The following is a 21,845-nucleotide window of genomic DNA, read 5'->3' on the forward strand; positions in this document are numbered from 1 at the left end:
AGGTCAAGGAAGTAAAAAATAGAGGATATCTAAAGTTCATAGTTGCCCAAAAATACAACACAAGTTGCTAAGTTTTTTGGGGTCCGCTGCCAATTGCTATGGCAGGAATGCGATCAAGCTTAAAAATACTGTGAAAAATGCGTTGAAGCACAAAAATGCTAGGAACTTCAGTTGTAAAGGAAATAAATTACCGAGATATAAATTCTTATGATCAAGCTCTCAAGTCTCTACTATTGGCAAGAAGTTATCTGAAACTTTAGTTGAACGTGACAGAGAGAAAATTAAAACATATTTCTTCTTTCCCTAATTCACTACTTCTGTCAACTTGCTATGTTGATTAACATGGAAAAGCAATGACATTAAGTATGATGTCAACAATCCAAATCATAAAAAGTAAGTCTCGTTCAGTTGGATTATTGATTTTGATATAGTTGAATCTAATGAGAATCCAAAATTCATGTTTATTTTTGAAGACTAATGGAATGAAAGAAAATTTTATTTTTGTAAGCGTGGTCTTTCCTTGTGTGTGTTAGTTGTGCATGATTTTTTTCCAAGCTAAAGTTATAGAAGAAACAGACTTCCTATGCAAATATTTAAGATAAAACTTTAGACCACTTGGAATATAGTTATCCGAGACTGGTAGCATAAATCCAAAATCAATTGTGAAGTGCATGGATTTATATTTGCAAAACTTATTAAAACAAGAATGAAATATAAATAGTGTCCTAAAAAGGGCTATTTGAGAAAATCAGAGTGGAAATGTCACCGGGTAATCACTTTTAAGCATGTTGTTTAAAATATATCCACAGTTTACAATATATTTAAAGATTAGCCAATTTTACTCAAACTTTAAGACACTTCGTCCTAGAGTTTAAACTTTAAAGTTCAAACTTAAGGAGTTCGAAAATTGTGTCCATAAATTCGAATCTTATGTCATGTATTTTAAATTAGTAGTTCAGAAATTCAGGACACTTAATCCTGAATTTCAAATTAGCAGCTCAAAAATTCAGGATACTAATTATCCGTTTGGACATAAGAATTTTTTTCTTTTTTTCCAAAAAATTTTCACTTTTTTTCAAAATCAGTGTTTGTTCATAAAAATTTCAATTTTCACTTGAAGAAGCATTTTGAAAATTTTCAAAAATTTGAAAAAACTCCAAAAGTTATTTTTCAAAATTCACTCAAATCACTCACAAAACTTCAAAAACAACCCAAAATTATATTCATGTCCAAACACAACTTTAAATTCCAAATACCATTTTTACTTGAAACCTTTTTTCCCTTATTTTGAAATTTTACAATTCTTATGTTCAAACGCCCACTAAGTCCTTAATTTTCAAATTGAGTAGTTTGAGTGAATTGACTAATATTTAAAAATATTATAAATTGCGGATATATTTGAAATAGTGGGCATAAAGTATAAAGTGTCTATTGTTGCAATTCGCCCAAAACCAAAGGTAAAAGGAAAATCAATGGGATTAAATTGCTCGGCGGGAGGATAAAACTGTTTTTGCCCAGTAGCAGTGGTGTGAAGTGACTACAATGGCTCTGCGCACTTCTTCCTCTTTCTTATCTTCCACTTCTTCATGCTCCTCCTTGTGCTTTAGTTTCAATCCTCTTCTCTTCTCCACGCAACGCCGTTTCACTGTCTCACTCTCCCGTTCTCGTCGATTCTTCGCCAGTAAGTCTCCTCTCTAAATATCCCTCTCTTTTTTCTACTTATTTCAATTCTTAACACCGAAAATGCGTCGGAGTTGAATTAGGGCTTAGGGTTGTAGTACCTATTTATGCTTTTATGATGCAGTGTCTGCAGCAGCAGCAGAAAACGATGGTATATTTACTTCACCCGAAGTTGCAAAGTCATTTGATTTCAGTAATGAAGAACGCATATATAAATGGTGATTTTGCTTTCTCTGGACTCAATTCATCGCTTATATTTTTGGATTGTTTATTTTATTTCTGGTGTACCTCATAAGGTAACGGCAGTTATAGTCAAAAACTTTAGAAACGGTTCAGTAGAATTTTTTTACTGTTTCTACCGTGAACTGCTATTATGTTGGCTCGAAATGTTGAGATGCAAATTCCTGTTAAGTTTTAGATATTTTGTGGTTTTAGTATACAAAGCTGTTCACTGTTAACTTCAATTGGCTTAACTTAGAGTGACTAATAATTACACAAAATTTGGCCAGTTTATGGTAGGTTAGTATGTCATCTTCTCCATCAATAAAACAAAATCGATACCATTTCTGCATCAAAGAATAATGGTTATATCACTATCTAAGTATTCATTACTCTGCAAAATACTAATGAGTGAAATTGCTGATTATTAGGTGGGAGTCTCAAGGATATTTCAAACCAAACATTGACAAAGGGGGTGATCCTTTCGTAGTTCCAATGCCACCACCTAATGTTACCGGTTCTCTGCACATGGGGCATGCCATGTTTGTGACCCTTGAGGTTGCATTCAGTTGCAATTCTTTTGATATTTTTGCTCTAATCATTTTGAGTGTCTATCTTGAGTTGTATGAGCTCATCATTCAATATATCAAGTAATTATTGTCTAGATCTCACTTGCTACTCTATTTTGGGGCACTAAGCTAAAGATAAAGTTGATTACATGATAGCTTACAGAAAAGAGGCCCTTTAATTGAAAACTGAATGTATGTGGTGTCTTATCTTTGTATTGAAAATCATTTTCTCGACAATGACCAACTAATAAGGCTACCAGCCAACAAATTGTTATTTTTATCATGTCTTGTTAGGTTTAACTTGAACAGTCAATAAAATTATCAGAAACACTTGTGTTTTTTTTTTTGTTTGATAAAGAAACAGTGCCTTATGCTAGATCGAGATTCTATATAATAAATAGATGAAGGAAATTATCAAATGTCAATTTAGGTGACTGCTGACGAAGTCGGATAACAGTCCGTGCCTTGTTAATTCTACATTGTGTCTCAGTTTAAAATGTAGAATATAGATAGTTGCTTTATGCTAGAACAATCATGCTATCATAAATGGATGATAAACGTCATTTAAGTGAGGATGTATAGATGATGACCTGAAAATAACTTAATTTGTCTTAGAGAACTCAGCTTACAATTTGATATATATGGTTACTCAGCTTACCGTTTGATATATATGGTTACTTTTGATTCCTTGCATCTTGTGTTTAGATGTATGCTATCACCTTAACCCGTCTTTGATCCCTAATTTCCAATATTCATAGTTCTTTCTGTTTTGTTTTTTCAGGATGTATTTCCCCACAATACTGTATTACATTCAAATGCATTGACAAACCATTTGTCTTCCGTATTCTGGAATTCTATTTATTATTGCTAAGAAATATAACTAGTACTAATTTCGTAGTATTATCAAGTGGTTCTAGAAGACGGTAAATCCATATTGACTATTCTATTTTTTAGAATCTTGTCTCCATTTTGGTTGTCAAAGATTAATGGAGATGAAATTTTCTAGTGCAATACAAATATGACTGAAAATTTTAGAACATAATGAAGCCGTATGAGGTTATAGTTATCATGGGATAGTTAATTGATGCTTCACTTCCTACGGGCAGGCACACTTGGTATATCTCATTTTTCTATGGCGGTTGTAGTTATCATACAAGGTGTCACCTTACCCATGCCTTTGTGCACATGGAGACACACTTTCCTTAAGGATTTATCTTTCCTCGGAGATTGCGATGTCTACTTGAAGGGGAGGGACTGGGTTTGGGAGTGTTAAATCATATGACCATCTCATTTATAAGTTTTAGTTGTTAGATTAGGGCAAACTTTTATTCACTTAGTTATATCTTCTACACGCCCCCTCACGTTTGAGTCTAGTTATTTTTCATGGTTAGGCACGTAGAGTTTTTTGTTTTGACAGTCGATGGCGGTGAGAATTGAAATCTTGAACCTCTTCCTACTCTGATACCATTTTGAAGTGTATGACCACTTCATCTAAAAGTTTAAGCTATTCATGCTTTGATCTTGCTTCTCATGATTCAACATATTGTCTGCCCACATGGTGGCTTGGCCAACTCTACATCTCCCCGCTTTAAGTGGCTTGACTCTATAGTGGCATTGCCTCCCCGCCTCAGCTGTTTGGTCCAATTCTGGCCCTCCTCTTGAAGTGATTTGACTTACTTTTACACATATGGGAGCTGACTCCACCTATTTGTAACTCTCGAACTCCCGGCAAGGCTCAAGTCTTTCCTCATGGTTGTCGCGACCCATATGCACGCCCTGCCCTTGCTTGGCGTCAACTTTGAGTAGAGCTTACTCTTGGAGATTCTCTCCTTCGTGATGATAGGTACAAAACCTATTCACCTAACGCGGTTGTTGATGTGACACTCGTGCGAACACCCCCACTAGGTTGGCCTCAGCCTTGCTTGCTTGGACTGCTGCGTGTTATATGATGGTAGGCACCAAATCTATTTTCCTTACATGGTGCTCGGGGGATTCACCTTCCATTCATTTTAGCCCTATGATAGATAAACATCTAGCATACTCAGCTCAACGCCAACTTTCTAGGAGGGCTCTTCAAATGATGCACTTCTTGCAATCTCAGTATGCTACTTGAAAAGATCTATGCCTGATCTAGCCCAAAGTTTATAGTCCATGGCCCGTGGCTCGCCATAACTTGGTTGCTCAACCTGATAAACGTGGACTTATCTTACCTCAACTTATCGACATGACCCAATATTCAATGGAATTCAGTCAACAAGCATCACTTGTCATCGGAATGAACCCTTCCCTCTTCAGTCAAATAGGGACGAGCTCTATCCACTATCCCCAGAGTTGACCGATGATGTGAAGGAGAAGAATGTTTCTCTATAATCAGGTAGTCCTCTTTCTAAAAGCGCTCTATCCAGCTTAGCGCATGGAAGGGCAAGTCGTTCCGATAGGGTCGGGGTCACAGAGAGAAAATTCCGTTACCAATTTTGCCTCATTAAGTTGGGTAGCAACTTTGCATCAATGCATAGCATGGCAAAACATCTTGAATTGACAATTATCTGATGCAAACGAACCTTCTTTGCTCGAATTGTGCAAGAATCTCGCACGTCACATCCACAATCTCCACATGACATTCTAGCCAAGTCCATGCTTTGCTGAACAAAGTTGCCACTTGAGCCCACTGCTGATAGAGTATCTGACACATTGATAGATGATCACAATATAGACTTAGGCTCTATAGATACTTCTCTGCCTAGTCTTACAACTTAATCCCAATAGCTTAGCACGATGCCGCTACATCTAACCAAATATGCTTCAGTCAGTTCCTTCTAGAAATACATTGATTGCTCATTGATAGCTCAATAAAAAAAGAATGCCCCAAGATCAACTCGTAAAAAACATATGAAGGCGGAAACAACGACTGGGGATGGCATGATTCTGAAAGTCGTCGTTCGTGGCTGACAAAACTAACTCTTTTTGGATGGTCTAAGAATATGCATCACACAGTTTAACGGGGAGGAATTGAACAATGTTGTTCTTGATTACCATTAGCCTTTTGCTTTTTCATTTTTCACCTAACATAGTCATTATTTTATCTGTTATTTGACATATCTCAAATTTTCTACATTACTTCATTTCTATCATCTCCTTTGTCAGGATATCATGATACGATATAACCGCATGAAGGGAAGACCTACCCTTTGGCTTCCTGGAACAGATCATGCTGGTATTGCAACTCAGGTTCCCTCTACATCCAAAAGCTTAGTGCTTTTACTTAACTGCATCTCATTTTACATTTGACTTTATATTGCTAACATATGGATGCGTGTGATTCGTTGATAATTTACATTCCCGGTTTCGTCTAATTTTGATCAAATTTTCTTACTATGACCATTTTGGGTATGCAAGAAATTTCGTTGCTAGCTAGTTGAGTTTGAGTTCTTGTTTTCCAATGTTCTCTTTGTGCAAATGCACATGGAATGGAAGTTATTTTTGCTTGTTTTGGTGCACGGAACTGTGGTTGCCAATATGACCTTCCGGTACTGATATTAGTTATAGAGTTTTGATGTGTAGCTAAGGTGTTCTGTCATTTACTCCCTCAATTATGTCAACATTTCCTTTATCTGTGGTTGGTAACATGTTGGTAGTCCTTTTTCTTTCTCAAACTTGTAGAGTACTTAATCTTTTTGTGTAATTGGCTCCACTTGTCATTTATCCTTTTTTTTCACAACTGCTCTCATTTTCCAGAAATCAAATTTTTTATTGTTTCTTGGGTGTGAAAAACTGAATACCTTTTATCTTTTTCTTTTTCTCTATTTTTTCTAGTTGGTTGTGGAGAGAATGCTAGCTGCAGAAGGAGTAAAACGGGCTGATTTGGGTAGAGATGAGTTTACAAAACGAGTATGGGAATGGAAACAGAAGTATATCTACTCATTCTTATTTAAGCTATTTGTTTACTAAATTCTAGAATGCTGCATGATTGATGGTATAAAACTTTTTCTCGCATATGCGATCCGATAAAAAAAGATAGAGAAACTTTTTCACCTACATGTATCCTAGGAATCTCCCAAGTTACTGGTGAATTCTTTTATCTATTCTTTTTTTTTGATGAAATAACGATTATTTTATTAAAACATCCAGAAGATGTCGACAATTCTTTTAGATAAGTAACATATTTTGTTAAATGAGTACCATTAGTGGCTATCAGCAGACCCTGACAAGTAAGGAAAGATAACTTCTTTGTGATAAAGTAATAAATTTCATTAAAAAGGGGCAAACACGTGTTCGTATACGTCTGAAGTATACCAAAAAATAGAAACCTTGGAAAGATAATATACAATGAAAAGAAGATAACAAACATTATGGAAGGTAAAGTACCAAGGTCTTCCTCTTGATAGTAAGGTCTACGATCTCCTTGTTGGATAGAGAAATCTAGTTGGCATCTAGTATTTTATGTCCCAGTTAGAACAACCTCCTCCCCACTAAAAATGAACATTTTAATTTCTTATTAAAAAAATGAAATGAAAAAATAAATAATATTTTCTACAAGTTCTGCAACCATTGAGCAGTAGAGTACCAAACAGGAAATTTCTCATGAGAATTTTTTTCTCATAGAAATTTCCTTATATTCTGGTAACATGTCAATGAGTTGAGCTCTGATGCTCTAAATAGTGTTGAAGACCTAGAAAAAGAGAAACCTATAAGACTTCTTTAGCTCTTGGATGAAATGAGCTTCTTTTCTCATACTCCCTCTTTTCCATTTTATGTAACAATCTTTCCCTTTTTAGTCTCTTAAAAAAGAACATACCTCTTTGTATTTGCAAATAATTTAACTTTAAACATTCTATTTTACCCTTAATGACATGCTTTTATAGCAATAGAAATGAGACCACAAGTTCGAAACGTCTTACTTTTTTTCTTAAACTACGTGCCCAGTACAGAGGGAATTCTTTAAAAAAGATTCAACCTAAGTTTATACCTCTGGAATCTTTCATAGTTCCTATACATAGGTGGCGCTGCAATTCCTTGAATCTATTAATTTGCATGCTATGCTCACATATATTGGGGTCGAGGCTGTTAGGTGTTTTTTCCAATAAAAATAATAATTTATTGATGTGGTCACTTTTTTTAAGTATATTAAGTTGTATACAGAAGTGGAATCTACATAATGAATATGCCCGTCTACAAAAAAATTACCCAATCATAGATGTTGCTTGGGACTTCGTGGGTGTACCAAAAGTCTACTAAAACAAAAGATTTGTAGAATCTATACAAAACTAGTGTTCAATCCCTCAAATGCTCTCCTATTCCTTTCTATCCAAAGTATGTCATGTGGTCGGAGGCGTTTCATCCCATGACCATCTTCGTTTGCTCCTCCTTATGAATACCCCATTGAGCAACTAGTCTTGAAATGTCGTTAGCATCATGGCATCACCTGCTAAATGCCACTGAGATTCAGCACTGCCCACCATGATTGAATTGTGATTTGACAGTGAACAGCCAAATTTTTCACATTATCACTGGCTATTTTGCACATGCAACACCAAGTAACATGCGTTATCTCTATTTTTTCCGTGAGAATTGCTCCACTTTGTATCTCGCCATGTGATGAAGCACTCCTTCCTCAGTGTTGTGAGAACCCTAAATTGAGAGGTGGGGGAACACTCTATCCTCTTTATGTGATGACCCATGGTAGAAGAATATGACCGAGAAAGTTCCTCTTGCCTTTCCACCCTAAACCGAGGATTAGGAGCTGTTGACAAAGGGCTCCTAGTTCTATGGCATTCTTCGGGACCTTCCATTGATTAATATGGTAATCTTCCATTTTTGTTTCATAACGAGATTAGCTTGAACTTACTAATAGCCATCTTTTGTTCCTGTATCTATATTACGCTTCTATTATGGTACATTAGTTCCCTATGCGCTAATAGTTAGCTACATTTACAATGTGCCAACGTTTTCCTCACTCATTTCTAATTGAGCTGACTATTAGTATCCACTCCACCCCTATAAAAAGACACTTTTTATCGTGACTATGTGACAATTACATCTATAGTGTGGTTTGTCTTCAATCATGTTATTGAAATGCATAGTAGTCTCTTCATTTGGTAAGGTACTCCTTTAGTCTTTTTTTTGGATAACCACGGTGTTCCATCCAACTTGTACACACCTCGATTAATTCCATGGGGTACCTTCTACCTTCCACCAACACAGGTGCTGGGTAACTTTGTCCACCAAGTCGTAGACAGATGGAAAGAAATCACCTAGTATTTTTGCTCACCTATTTTTTTTTCACCTGCTGTCCTTTAAATGCTAGGATAGTTTCACCTTAATTCCTAATGTTATCTTGACTAATATCTTGCGCCCTCATTTTTTTGATAACCAAGAATCCTTGAGAGGCCAATGGTGCACGGTTCTAAACTCGGTGGATAGTGGACCCACTATGTTACTTTGCTTCACTTAAATGCAGCAGAGTTCGAACCCGTGACGTGCACCTAACCCGCACATTATGCGCCGCTTTCTTATAATTAGACCAAAGCCATGGAGGCCTTTCGAGCTCACTTAACTATTCCACATACTTTTGTATTTGGCAAGGGGGAAGATAATTTTTTTTTTAATTTTCTTATGAGAAAGGTAAGTATGGGAAGATAAGGTGGTACGTTTTTTTTCTAAGAGAACCGGTTTGCAGCTGCATGTTCAATGATGCTTCATCCTATTTGTCCATTCTGATAGCTTTTTCCCAGAATTGATCTTAAAGAAATCTGATCAAATGCTTTGTAACATTCCAAACCGTTGGATGGGTCATTATAAATTATAAATCAGAAGGACCTGATGGCAAGTCTGAACATAAGAAGCCAACACTAGAATGAGAAGAAGCCGGAAGCATGTTCTTCCTTGACAGTTTGATGTGAAATTGAATGTTGATGAAGTGTGCTCTCCATAATCCTGATAGTGATGTTTCACGTTTCTAGCGACCGTATAAAAACGATACCAATGTAATTTTATTGAACAAAATGAGAACGTCTAAATGTTATATCAGTTTGTAGCAATTTGACATGCTTGCGACTATCTAGCTAATGGAAATTTTTCAGTAGGTTTCTGCGGGCCTGATGTTCCACTTCTCTTAAAAACCTACATAATTTTAATGAAGAGTTTGCCTATTCAACAGACAAGTGAACATTTAGTACACATCTCGCTGTGTGAGGTATGGCTAACTAGGCAAACTTTTGGGTAATACATATCAACACACATACATACAAATCTTTCTCCTTTTACATGAATCCAATATTTTCATTCCATATGGGAAAAGCCATCTTGGTGGCCCCAGTCCAGTGGGAACCTCAAAAGTGAACCCATGGTATTGGTACCCGAATATCCAGAAAAAGCATAATATACTGTTAGAAAATGAGTAGGTGCTCAAAGAGTACAGTCGGTGAGTGACTGATGAACTAGAGGAGATTTGATCCTGAATCAAACAATATTAGTATTATTGATAGTTGAAAATTTTAAAGCACAGGCTGAAGCAGGTGAAATCAAAGGGCATATCATCGTATTACATTTGTTCTGCAAGATTAGAGAACCATCATCAATACCTTGGTCTAAAGCTCAAACTTCCTGCATATGCCCCCCCTCCCCCACCCCCCAAGAAAAGAACACATTATAATAAGAGATTATATTTCACCTCTTCAACAAGTTAAGTTAGATCAATAATCTATTCATCAATCCAAACTAAAGGGCATATCATCGTATTACAGTTGTTCTGGTAAGATAAATTATTTATCTTACCAGTACTAAATTATTTATCTTTTAAGGCAAATTAGGGGTTGCGTAAGATAAATGTTCTCTAATTCTCACACTTATCCAGCTGCGGACATTGTTGTTTATATCTAGAATGAAAAGACTTGGCAAATGCTGGACCTAATGTAAGTATAACAAAAATAATTAGTATAGTATCAACTAGTCCGTTGCTGTTACTGATACATTGTCTCTTTCCTACTTGTTCCGAGGGTCTACCGGAAACAGCCTCTCTACTCCTCCGGAGTTGGGGTAAGGTCTGCGTACACACTACCCTCCCCAGACCCCACTTGTGGGATCTCACTGGGTTGTTATTGTAGTATCAACTAGTCGGTATTTCCCATTGGAACCCTCTGCCTCCATTCTGTTAAATTCTTAGCCAAGAAGGCATTGTTTAGAGATTCTTGAAATAACTTTATCTCCATTAGATTTTAGGTATATCTAATCTCCTTTTACCTTCAATTATCAGAAAAAGTTGCTCCTACGTAGCAATCTGTATCTAATCTTGTCCTATCTTCTATGGCCACACATCAAAACATTAGAATTATATGCTTCCATTTTACAGGGAAGAGACCTATCAGTGGTTATGCTTTCTACAGTGTTGCAGTATGCTATCATTCTTCGTGTTCAATGCATATCCTCCTTCTATTTCTAATTTATATGCATCTTTTTTCTCCTTCTAAGTATATCTTGTCATTCCAATCTTTTCCCTTCCTTTGCTTTTTCAATATTTTCCTTTTCAATCTAAATTACAAATGCTTATTCTCTTTTATTACTTAGGTATGGTGGAACCATTACTAACCAAATAAAGAGACTTGGTGCATCCTGTGATTGGACCAGAGAACGTTTTACCCTTGATGAACAGCTGAGTAGTAAGACTGCCTTCCATTCAGTAAAATTCCCATCAACTCTGTGGTGCGGACTTGTCTACATAATATGGATATCAACTCTCTAGGCTAGCAAGCTATGAATTCTCTAAGGGGCTCTTCAGTTCATCTGTCTTCTTACTTTGTCATCCTATGCACTGTTTCCCAATAATAGTTTATTACATCTGAATGTACCTGGTCCTGTCAAGATGTAGATGAGCTAATACTAGTCCAGTGATAAAATGTGTATTATTTCTTGTTTGTTATATATATATATATATATCATCAATTTTCATAATGGGAGTCTAAATTTTAAAATTTCGATTGTTGCAGGAGCAGTAGTTGAAGCATTTATAAGGCTTCATGAAAAAGGGTTAATCTATCAGGGTACGCACTGCTTTTCCAAAAAATTATATGATTTTAGTTTGTAAAAGATAGATACTTTTGCTTGATCCAATGAGCTATCTTTGCCAACTCTATTGTTTTGATGAAAGTAGACTTACCTCGAGAACTTCATGATTTCATTTTTCCGAGAGTAGTTCTGCCCTTTTCTATATTATGTTTTGGGTATTTTATTTTTCTATTCGGTTGAGGATTGTGGGTGGTGTTGAGAGTATGTGGTAGTTCTTCTGCGATAGAGTATGTTTTCCTTTTATTTCCTTTTGGCCCGTCTTTTGAATAGATATTTTGTCTTCGATGACAACCAAAATTTAATGGTATCATAGATGAATTTACTTTACGAACAGCAAAAGCAGCGTCTTGGCTGTGAGAAAGATAAAGGAAAGATGTGGGGAGCTAACCTCAGGGTATATGTACGGCACAAAATGAACATCTAAATTCCACTTGGTTGTGTTGCTAAGAATTGTTCAATCCTTTATCTTATAAGCTTTCCCAATCATTGTTGCTGAAGGATAGCGGTTGGTGGAGACAAATTTCACGACTAAAGTTATTCCTGTTCCTCTAATTTTACTTGATCTTTATAGAAGCAAAACTGCTACTCTGGAGCATTCAACCCTAAAATACTTCTATGTAGAGTTGAAAGTAATTTGGAGCTTCTTGTTGAGACATAATATAATTAAGTAATAAAAAGTGTGCTCCCTCTAAGAGCTTAAGCTTTTAAATGAGATGGTTACGCATTTCACCATGGTACCAGGGCAAGTAAGAGGTCCTGAGTTCAAATCTCACCGCCACCCAAAAAGCAAAAGATATTCCATGTCTTGGGCCCATGAAAAAAAGAAGAAAAGAATCAGGTCTATAAGTGAGGGGGCGTCTTGAGACATGATATAATTTAGTTAGAAGTGTGCTTTCTCTAAGAGCTTAAGCTTTTAGATGAGATGGTCATACATTTCAACACTTCCTTTAGAAGCATGAACCTGGATGACATGCCTTTCTAATTTATGGACTGACATTGCATTGGATCTCTTCACATGGAAAAAGTAGTGCTGTTGATAAACCCTTCAGGGTCAAATAGCATTTGAACTGCACTGTTTTTAATCTAATGCTGGACTCGACCCACCATTGTCTTTCTGCAAGATGCATAACAAGTAAGTGTTCTTCTGGATGTCAACTTTCACCTAAATTCCTTAGCTGTCAAATCGGAAATTTGCAGGTTCTTACATGGTTAATTGGTCTCCTAATTTGCAGACTGCAGTTTCAGACTTGGTATGCTATTTATGCAGTTGGAAATACTTGCATCTTCTATGCTTCTCTTGTTAATTAGTGGTTAAATCTCAGTGGTTAAAAGAATTTCTTTTCCACCTCAGGAAGTAGAGTATTCTGAAGAACCTGGTACACTTTATTACATCAAGTATCGTGTTGCTGGAGGATCAAAGTAAAGACATGTACTTGCAGCTAATCACTTTTATTTTCTTCTTGACTTCAGTTTAATGCTGTAAACTATCCATTTAAGTGATCTTTGAAATGGTAGTATGGATATGAGACTTTCACCAGTCCAGTAGCTTCAGTGACTTTATACCCTTTGTCTTGCTGCTAAGAGGGTTTTCTTTTTCAATAAGTTGCCCAATCCGTGTCCTAGCTTTGTTTGCTTTCAGCCATAATCAAATCTAGCTATTTCAGTCAAAAGAAATTGGTATGAACAAGTCTTTTTTGGTTTTGACGCAATATATATTAAGATAAGTTCTGTATTTCGTAAACCATTGTTTGGTTTATTAAAACTACAGAAAATATTTTCCTCAAGGAATTGTTTTACAGTATATATGGAAACAGCTTATGTCTTTTAAGGGAACATCATTGCTGTATTAGCTGTTTATTATCATCATTCAAACAGCAAGCCAATGCCGCGACCAATGAAATTTCAGAATCAGTTTATGAAATGGCTTTCTTCTGTATAACATTTCCCACAGTAAAATTTTCAGAACTTTTATGTTGTAAATAAGGTTTCACTCTAGTCAGACACAAGTGAAATGCTGTTTCGCATAATGTATCTTTTGGTCACACGATATAAGAAAATTGAACACGCTTTCAAGTTATTGATAACATGGTTTTCAATTTGTAACTGCTCGCTGCGAGCCTTAATTGTAGCCGAGATTCTAATTTTCTTATCAGCCAAGCTCTGTGCTTATTTTTCTTCACTATTGGGCTTTGGCTATTTGCTGTTCTGTGTAGCTTATAAAAGGGTTTATCCAGTTAGTTGCTTTATGAGCAATGTAATTCTTTTTCCAAATGTTCTAATTTGGTATTTTCTTATTAAATTTTTAAAAATTTTTTGGTGCAGGAGTGACTATTTGACAATTGCAACCACACGCCCAGAGACTTTATTTGGTGATACTGCCGTTGCTGTTAATCCTCAGGTATGTTGTCCTGAACTATATCTAATCAGAATTCAGAAATGATTTTTCTTTAAAGAGGGGAAAAATTACTGCTCCTGTTACATTTTATATGACGATATTGACCGGAAATGGAGTAAGTTAATTCGATTTATATATTAGAAGAAAATACCTTATAAAGATAGTATATGAATGTAATGGGTTTCATACAGAAAACATTACTGTACATGTTTAATACATTACTGGAAATGGGTTGTTGTCTCCTTATATGGTCTTGGGCAATCCTTATCTCTTGACCTAGCTTTGGGTTTGAGTTAGGTCCAAGGTCCATTTTCTTATCGGAAGGCATAGAAAAGGTCTGGTTTGCATCAACCCAAATGTTCTAAGCCTTGGAGGATGAAGGCCTTTTAAGTGCGTTATCGCAGAAGTTTATGTTGGCAAAGTAAGTCTGCCTTGCCCTCGAGCCTAGAATAAGCAATCGCCAGATTAAACTCTACTAACACATGCTTGAATTGTTAGAATTCATGCTCGTGAATTCGTATCCAAGCATTTTATGGTGTCTCACTAGTTGCTAATTGTTTTCTATTGATAGTTTTGCACATTGAGGTTTCTCATTTATGAATATTGTGTCATAAGATGTCACTTCCTCCACAAGTTTTAACTATTTGAGAACGAAGAAATGTTTTGCTTGCCTATGCCCTTAGTATGCCTACCCGCACATTCCTATGTGCTGGCCGAATTGAATTAGTCTGATGAAAAACTGAACATGGAAGAGTGCTTTGCTTACAGTCTATTTGGTCGCATTGTATGTCATCACGTCATGTATGAAGAATTTAATCAAGAGAATTGGTAATTTTTCTTGTGTCTTGTATAACTGTTCTCTATTGATGGAGTTAAATGATTCTACAGAGAAATCAGAATCCCTTTCCATGTGAATCTGCAGTTGATGTATTGGTGATGCTGTTTTGCAGGATGAACGTTATGCTAAGTTTATAGGAAAGCAGGCTATTGTGCCCTTGACATTTGGTCGCCATGTGCCAATTCTCTCTGACAAGGTAGGAAAAATACTTCTCCTCTAGTCAGACTAGGTTTGACTTCTCTTCGAGCTCAAAGTATATGAAGTGATCTCTAATGGTAGGTGCAGTGTCACCTGGAGGAATGAGTTACAAGGTTGTAATCTTGTCAGCCCATACATAGTAACTATTTCTCTGAAAGTTGAGTCAAGAATTGATGCCCATGCATATAACTGTTGTCAAAGGCACGCTTAAAGTGCGGTTAATCCCTGAAGCAAGGCGCAAAACATGTTGAGCGCTTCACCTTGCTTAGCGAGTGCTTCAGTGTTGTCACCAAGTCTCTAAGGCATACTTTTCCTTGCCAATGAGCGTAATCCTAAAGAGGCGACACTAAAAAAATGATATTTCACTTCTGTGAGAAGTATAGCACGGAAAAGTTTTATTAATTATTTCTAAAGTGTTGTACAATGCCCTATTTATATATAGTGATTATATAATAATAGGTATCTACTTCCCGATGTGGTACACTATACGTTACTAACTATTTAACACTCCTCCTCAAGCCGGTGCATATAAATCATATGTACCGAGCTTGTTACAGATGTAACTAATATGAGAACTAGTAAGAGACTTGGTGAAAATTCTGCAAGCTGATCATTCGACTTCACAAACTTGTAGTAATATCTCCTGAGAGTATCTTTTCTCCGACAAAGTGACAGTCGATCTCAATGTGTTTAGTCCTCTCATGGAACACCGTATTTGGCGCAATATGAAGAGCAGCTTGATTATCACACACCAGTTCCATTTGGCTGACTTGTCCGAACTTCAACTCCTTGAGCAACTGCTTAATCCAAACTAGCTCATACGTTGCTAGAGCCATGGCTCAATATTCTGCTTCTGTGCTAGATCGAGCAACTACATTCTGTTTCTTGCTTTCCCAAGAGACCAAATTACCTTCTACTAGAACATAATATTCAGACGTAGAATGTCTATCAGAAGGTGATCCTGCCCAATCAGCATGTGTACCCAACAATCTGTCCTTTGCTTGGAGCTGACTTTATATACTGAGGAATATGAACTGTATCCCAATGACTATCACAGGGAGAATCCATAAACTGACTTACAACACTCACAGGTAGTGGTGGCAAAATAGTTAAAAAGACAACAGTTAGCCCATTTTTTATCTGTATTAAATATGGGTCGGGTTGGATAATTTATTCGTTTTTTCATTACCCGCTTTCGACCCGTCCCATATCTGATCCGACCCGCCCGTTTGCCACCCCTACTCACAGGAAAAGAAATGTCAGGTCTAGTTACTGTGAGGTAATTCAATTTGCCAACCAACCTCCTTTATCTCGCAGAATCGCTAAGAGGCTCCTCCTGTCCTGGCAGAAGCTTAGCATTCAGATTAAGCCGGTTTAACGGGCCGGGTTGACTCTGGGTTAGGGGGGTTGGTCCGTGTAAAAAAACAAATTCCGGTTAGCCGGACCGGTCAAACCCGGTCAAGGAAAATCACTGTTGAACCAGTTAACCGGCCCGGCCCGGTTCAACAATGATTTTCTGATTTTTTTTTTAAAAAAAAAATTCATTTGATCGTTGGTAACGACCCCCTCTTCTTCATTTCTTCACTCATCTCATTTCTCAAACTCAAATTCTCAATTCAAGTTAAATCATGCCCCGTGATTCTAGAGTGCGCTCATATGTTTGGGAACACTTTGAGGTGGTAGAAGAAAATGAAGAAGTTCACAAATTAAAGTGCAAGAATTGTGGTCGAGGCTTAAATCTTCGTCGAAAGTGGGAGGGCACAGGCTGTTTAAGGAGGCATATGAAGAGTTTTCTTGAGCGTCCTCCAAAAATTCGTATTTTAGATTTTAAGTTGATTTGAGGCAATTTGTGTTATTTTAAAACTATTAGACGTATTATGCTTAATGTTTTAGTTTGTTAGATTAATTTGAAGTATTATTATGCTATGAAAATTTGAAATGAAACTATGAAAGCCTTTGAATTTAACACTCCAGAAGATGGCCAAGAAGGTCATATTGATTATGAAGAACTTACTAAGGCAATGCAAAACCTTTGAAGTTCTAGATTTATATTTAATAATTAAATTTTGAATTTACTCTTTTTTCATTAATTTAGTTGTTGTTAAATGTAAACTTTAATTTCCAAGTTTGAACTTGCAAATTATAAGTGGAATTTTTTTCCATCTTTATTGTATACTATTATCTTAAATTCTTAATGAAATATTCAAATATAAGGATTTTAAAGTCTTTGCATCCTTTATTCAAACACTCTTTTTATAAGATTGTTTTTTTTTAAAATATATTTTTACTTTAGTTATACAAAACAAAAAAAAAAAAATTATACTAACCCGGCCCGGCCCCTTAGGCCCGAAACCGTTCCGGTTCAATTTTTGGCCGGATGGGGCCGGACCCGTTAAGCCCGGTTCGTAAAACCTGGAACCCGGCCCGGATCGGTGACCAGCCGGTCACTTTTTTTCTCGACCCGGACAGGTCCGGTCCACCCGTTTGTCACCTTTAATTCAGATCCATAGGAGTGTCAACAAGTTTGCAACCCATCATTCCTGTCTCCTCAAGAATGTCTAAGGCACTTCCGCTGTGAAATAACAATACCCGAGCTAGACTGAGCGGCCTCAATACCAAGAAAATACTTCAATTGCCTATATCCTTAGTCTGGAAGTGCCGAAAGAGATGCTGCTTCAGATAGTAATACCATCCTGATCATTGCCAGTAATAACAATATCATCAACATAAACCACCAGATAAATACACAGATTATGAGCAGAATGCCGAAAAACATAAAGTGATCAACTTCACTACGAGTCATGCCGAACTCCTGAATAGCTGTGCTGAACTTACCAAACCAAGCTCAAGGAGATTGTTTCTAACCATAGAGTGACCTGCGCAATCGACATACAAAACCATTAGACTCCCCGAGCCAGTGTTGTAAATAGTGAGCGCTACAGCGCTAATAGCGTGTAGCTACGCGAGGCGAGAGAACATCGCTATTTTGGTCTGTTGCGTTGCGAGGAAGAAAAGGCGAGCGCCTCTGCCTGTGTAGCGAGAGGCGCTGCGAGGCGTCGCTTTTTGAATAAAACAGAAGAAAAGGCAGCATTAATATTAAAACACAAAATTAGGGCTTGGGTTTCACTTTTCTCCTTCAGCGACGAGCATCGATCTTCTTCTCCTTCAACGACCTTCGATCTTCTTCTTCTTCTTCCATCATCAGCCATCATCACCATCACCAGGTATGTTACTTTCTTTTCTTTTCTTATTCTTCTTCTCCTTTTTTCTTCTACTTTCTTCTTCTTCTATTTCAGCAGCGACTTCTTCTTCTTTTTTCTTTTTCTTCTTCTTTCTTCTTTCTTCAATCATTCAATGATCAGCTCTTTCTTCTTTCTTTCTTCATTTTTCTTCTTCTTTCTTTGCTGATTTCCAGAGGCAGTAGCCTTTTTTTTTTGCTCTGTTTTTCTTCTTCTTTCTTTGCTGATTTCCAGAGGCAGTAGCCTTTTTTTTTTGCTTTGTTTTTCTTCTTCTTTCTTTGCTGTTAGTTTCTTCATTTTTCTTCTTCTTTCTTTGCTGTTTTCCAGAGGCAGTAGCCTTTTTTTTTTGCTCTGTTTTTCTTCTTCTTTCTTTGCTGTTTTTCCAGAGGCAGTAGCCTTTTTTTTGTTTGCTCTGTTTTTTCAATTATAGAATTATAGTCTTATACTTATATACTTAGTTTATGAATCTACTATGAGTCTATGACTATCTATTGAGTCTTTAATTTTTGAATGATATATTTATTAATATATTATTATTATTTAGTTTTTAGTTATATGTATATAATATTTTATGTTTTTTTATAAATTGTCGCTTCACATCAAAAAGGCGAGTGCTTCGCCGCGCGCCTCTCGCCTCAGTGAAGCGGGCCCTCGTCGCTATTTGTCGCCGCACGCTATCCAAAACACTGCCCTGAGCAACAAAACCAGGTGGTTGCTCCATATAAACTTCTTCCTCAAGATCACCGTGGAGAAAAATATTTTTAATATCTAACTGATAAAGAGGCCAATGACGAACAACAACCATGGACAAAAAGAGGCGAACATATGCTACTTTAGCCACAGGAGAGAAAGTGTCGCTATAATCAAGCCCAAATATATGAGTTTATCCTTTTGCAGCAAGACGAGTCTTAAACCGATCAACCTGGTCATCCAGGCTGGCTTTTACTGCATAAACCCAATGACAACCAACAATAGAACTTACCTCGAAGGAAGAGAAACAAGCTCTCAAGTGCCACTTGCACCTAAAGACATCTTGTCAACCATAGCTTGTCGCCATCCTGGATGAGATAGTGCCTCACCTGTAGACTTAGGGATGAAATAGTGGACACAGATGAGACAAAGGCATAATGAGGTGATGATAGACGTTGATAACTTAAACCGACATAATGGGGATTAGGATTAAGTGTGGATCGTACGCCTTTTCGAAGTGCAAATGGTGGACTAGGAGGAGACAAGTCCGCAGTAGGTGAATCTGATGCAAGACGTGAATCATCTGGGCCTGATGCTGGACGTGGATGACGATGATAAGTCAAGAGTAGTGGCCTTGTGGGTGGGATGTAGGAGGAGCAATTGTAGACTCCTCAAAAGTCTGTATAGGTAGTAGTGGTTGTCGTAGTGTTTTGGATGTGAATTCCTTACAAGTAGGTACATGTAAGACCTTAGATATATTACGATGATCAGAAAAAGTAAAGTATGGTTGAGACTCAAAAAATGTGACATCGACTGACATAAGATACCTACGAAGGTCATGTGAGTAGCGGCGATATCCCTTTTGAACCCGAGAATTGCCAAGGAAGACACACTTAAGAGCACGATACGCTAACTTATCTTTCCCTGGAGCTAAGCTGTGAACAAAACATGTACTCCCAAAAACGCGAGGAGAAAGAGAGTATAAGGGTGACTTAGGGAACAATACTAAATGTGGAATCTTATTCTGGATAGCAGATGAAGGCATCCAATTAATTAAGTAACAAGCTGTAAGAACTGCATCTTCCCAAAAACGCAGTGGAACATTGGACTGAAGGAGAAGTGTGCGAGTAGTTTCAATGAGATGCCTATTCTCTCTTTGCTACCCCATTCTGCTGAGTGATATACGGACAAGATATTTGATGGATAATTCCTTGAGAGGTCATAAACTGCTGAAACTGAGAGGATAAGTATTCTAGAGCATTATCACTACGAAAAATGCAAATAGAAACACCAAATTGATTTTTAATTTCAACACAAAAAAATTTTAGAAGATGGGAAACAACTCGGAACGATCTTTTATTAGGAAAATCCAAGTACATCTTGAGTAATTATTAATGAAACTAACAAAATAACGAAATCTTAAGGTTGAACTAACTCTACTAGGGCCCCATATATTAGAATGAGCTAAAGAAAAAATAGACTTTGAATAACCCTCAGGGGTTGGCCTGGTGGCAATTGACTTGAGCCTTGGGGTTTGCTCCCTTTCAAGGTCTCAAGTTCTAAACCCACTGGGTGCAAACAATTTCCGAGGGCCATCGGACTGGGTAAAACCTGAATTAACCGTGGTGCACTTGCGGGAAACTCCTTGCAGAGGGCCTGTGCACCCCCGGGATTAGTCGGGGGCTCAAAGAGACTCGGACACCCGGTGCAAATCAAAAAAAAAAACTTTGAACGACTCTCAGCACTACGCGGAAAGGTGGCTCGGGTATGTTTCCCAAGTTGACACGACTCACATTCTAATGTAGACAAACTAGACACCATCTTCTGAAGCTTGGATAAACTCGGATGTCCTAAAAGTTTGTGAATTGGGTTTGGATGATTTGTAACTGGACATGTTATGGGGATTTGTAACTGGACATGTTGTGGGGATTGAGTGAATTAAGTTAGTAAAGGCCTTGCGATTCACGCCCTGTGCTAATCGTCTGCCCCATACTGCGGTCCTGCATAATAAAAGAATCATGAATAAAATATATACCACAGTGGAGGGCACGAGTCAAACGACTAACATATGCAAGACTAAAAGGACAGCCAGTGACGTAAAGAACGGAATCTAGAGTGACAGAAGATGAAAGATTAGCTTCCAACTCCTTTTGCTTTAGTTTGGAACCCATTGGCTAAAGTAACAATAAGAAAAAACTATGGATACACAATATTCGACAAACGTGATTTATTACCAAATCAGAAGCTCCTGAGTCCATGACCCACGGTCCAAGAGTAATAGACTGGGAAACACACGCAAAAGAATTACCAGCAACAAGAGTATCAATCCGAGCAACCAAAGCTACTTGTGGAGATTGTCGGCTTACTTGCTCGATACTGAAGGAACTCATTATATTTCCCTTCAGATAAAGAAAATCCCTGGTTACCTGTAGTCTCGGTCTGAGCAACATGAGCGTTTCTGATTGCCATGTAAAGAATAACACACTTCACGAGTGTGTCTAAATTTATTACAATAAGAACACTTGGGCCAAGATCTCCCAAAACGACCTCCTTCTCCTCAATTCTCCTCAATTCTCCTCAATTCTCCATAGCCTGAGATATCCGATTTTCCATTGTCTGCGATGCGAGAATAGATGAATCAACAATTGGTGGTGAGACCACTATATGACTGGGTGGCGCAGCAAGACGGAGCAATCGAGAGAATAGTTCATCAATTGTAGGGACCGAAGGACTAGCCAAAATTTGGTCTCTCACAGAGTCAAGGTCATTAGGCAGTCCAGCAAGTGTAAGAACTAAAATCATCTTCTGTCGTTGTTCTTGTTGTTTTTCAACACTAGCAGTGACTGACATCAACTTTTCAAATTCCTCCATAACTGCCTGCACCAGTCCCAAGTAGGTAGACATATCCAATTTCTATTTCTTTAAGTTTGTCATCCGAGATATCACATCATAAAAAC

General features: G+C 37.3%; 1 protein-coding gene across 4 annotated transcripts in view; it reads left to right on the forward strand.

Moving 5' to 3' along the window:
- The first annotated feature begins 1,448 nt into the window (after positions 1–1,448).
- LOC107808232 (valine--tRNA ligase, chloroplastic/mitochondrial 2) overlaps positions 1,449–21,845 on the forward strand; it is a 60,364-nt gene continuing 39,967 nt past the window's right edge. For 3 of the 4 annotated variants that reach the window (XR_012704538.1, XM_075242290.1, XM_075242291.1), the window contains exons 1-11: positions 1,449–1,681; positions 1,805–1,898; positions 2,331–2,457; positions 5,613–5,696; positions 6,282–6,376; positions 11,031–11,122; positions 11,450–11,503; positions 12,726–12,778; positions 12,880–12,947; positions 13,851–13,926; positions 14,874–14,957. Coding sequence is in view for 3 of the 4 variants with exons in the window: in XM_075242290.1 (XP_075098391.1) it covers positions 1,543–1,681; positions 1,805–1,898; positions 2,331–2,457; positions 5,613–5,696; positions 6,282–6,376; positions 11,031–11,122; positions 11,450–11,503; positions 12,726–12,778; positions 12,880–12,947; positions 13,851–13,926; positions 14,874–14,957 (966 nt within the window). In the remaining variant the exon portion in view is untranslated. The remainder of the gene's footprint in view (positions 1,682–1,804; positions 1,899–2,330; positions 2,458–5,612; positions 5,697–6,281; positions 6,377–11,030; positions 11,123–11,449; positions 11,504–12,725; positions 12,779–12,879; positions 12,948–13,850; positions 13,927–14,873; positions 14,958–21,845) is intronic. The other variant, XM_075242292.1, reaches the window with a different exon arrangement.

The sequence above is a fragment of the Nicotiana tabacum genome, chromosome 21 (genome assembly GCF_000715075.1).
Source record: "Nicotiana tabacum cultivar K326 chromosome 21, ASM71507v2, whole genome shotgun sequence".
NCBI lineage: Eukaryota > Viridiplantae > Streptophyta > Magnoliopsida > Solanales > Solanaceae > Nicotiana > Nicotiana tabacum.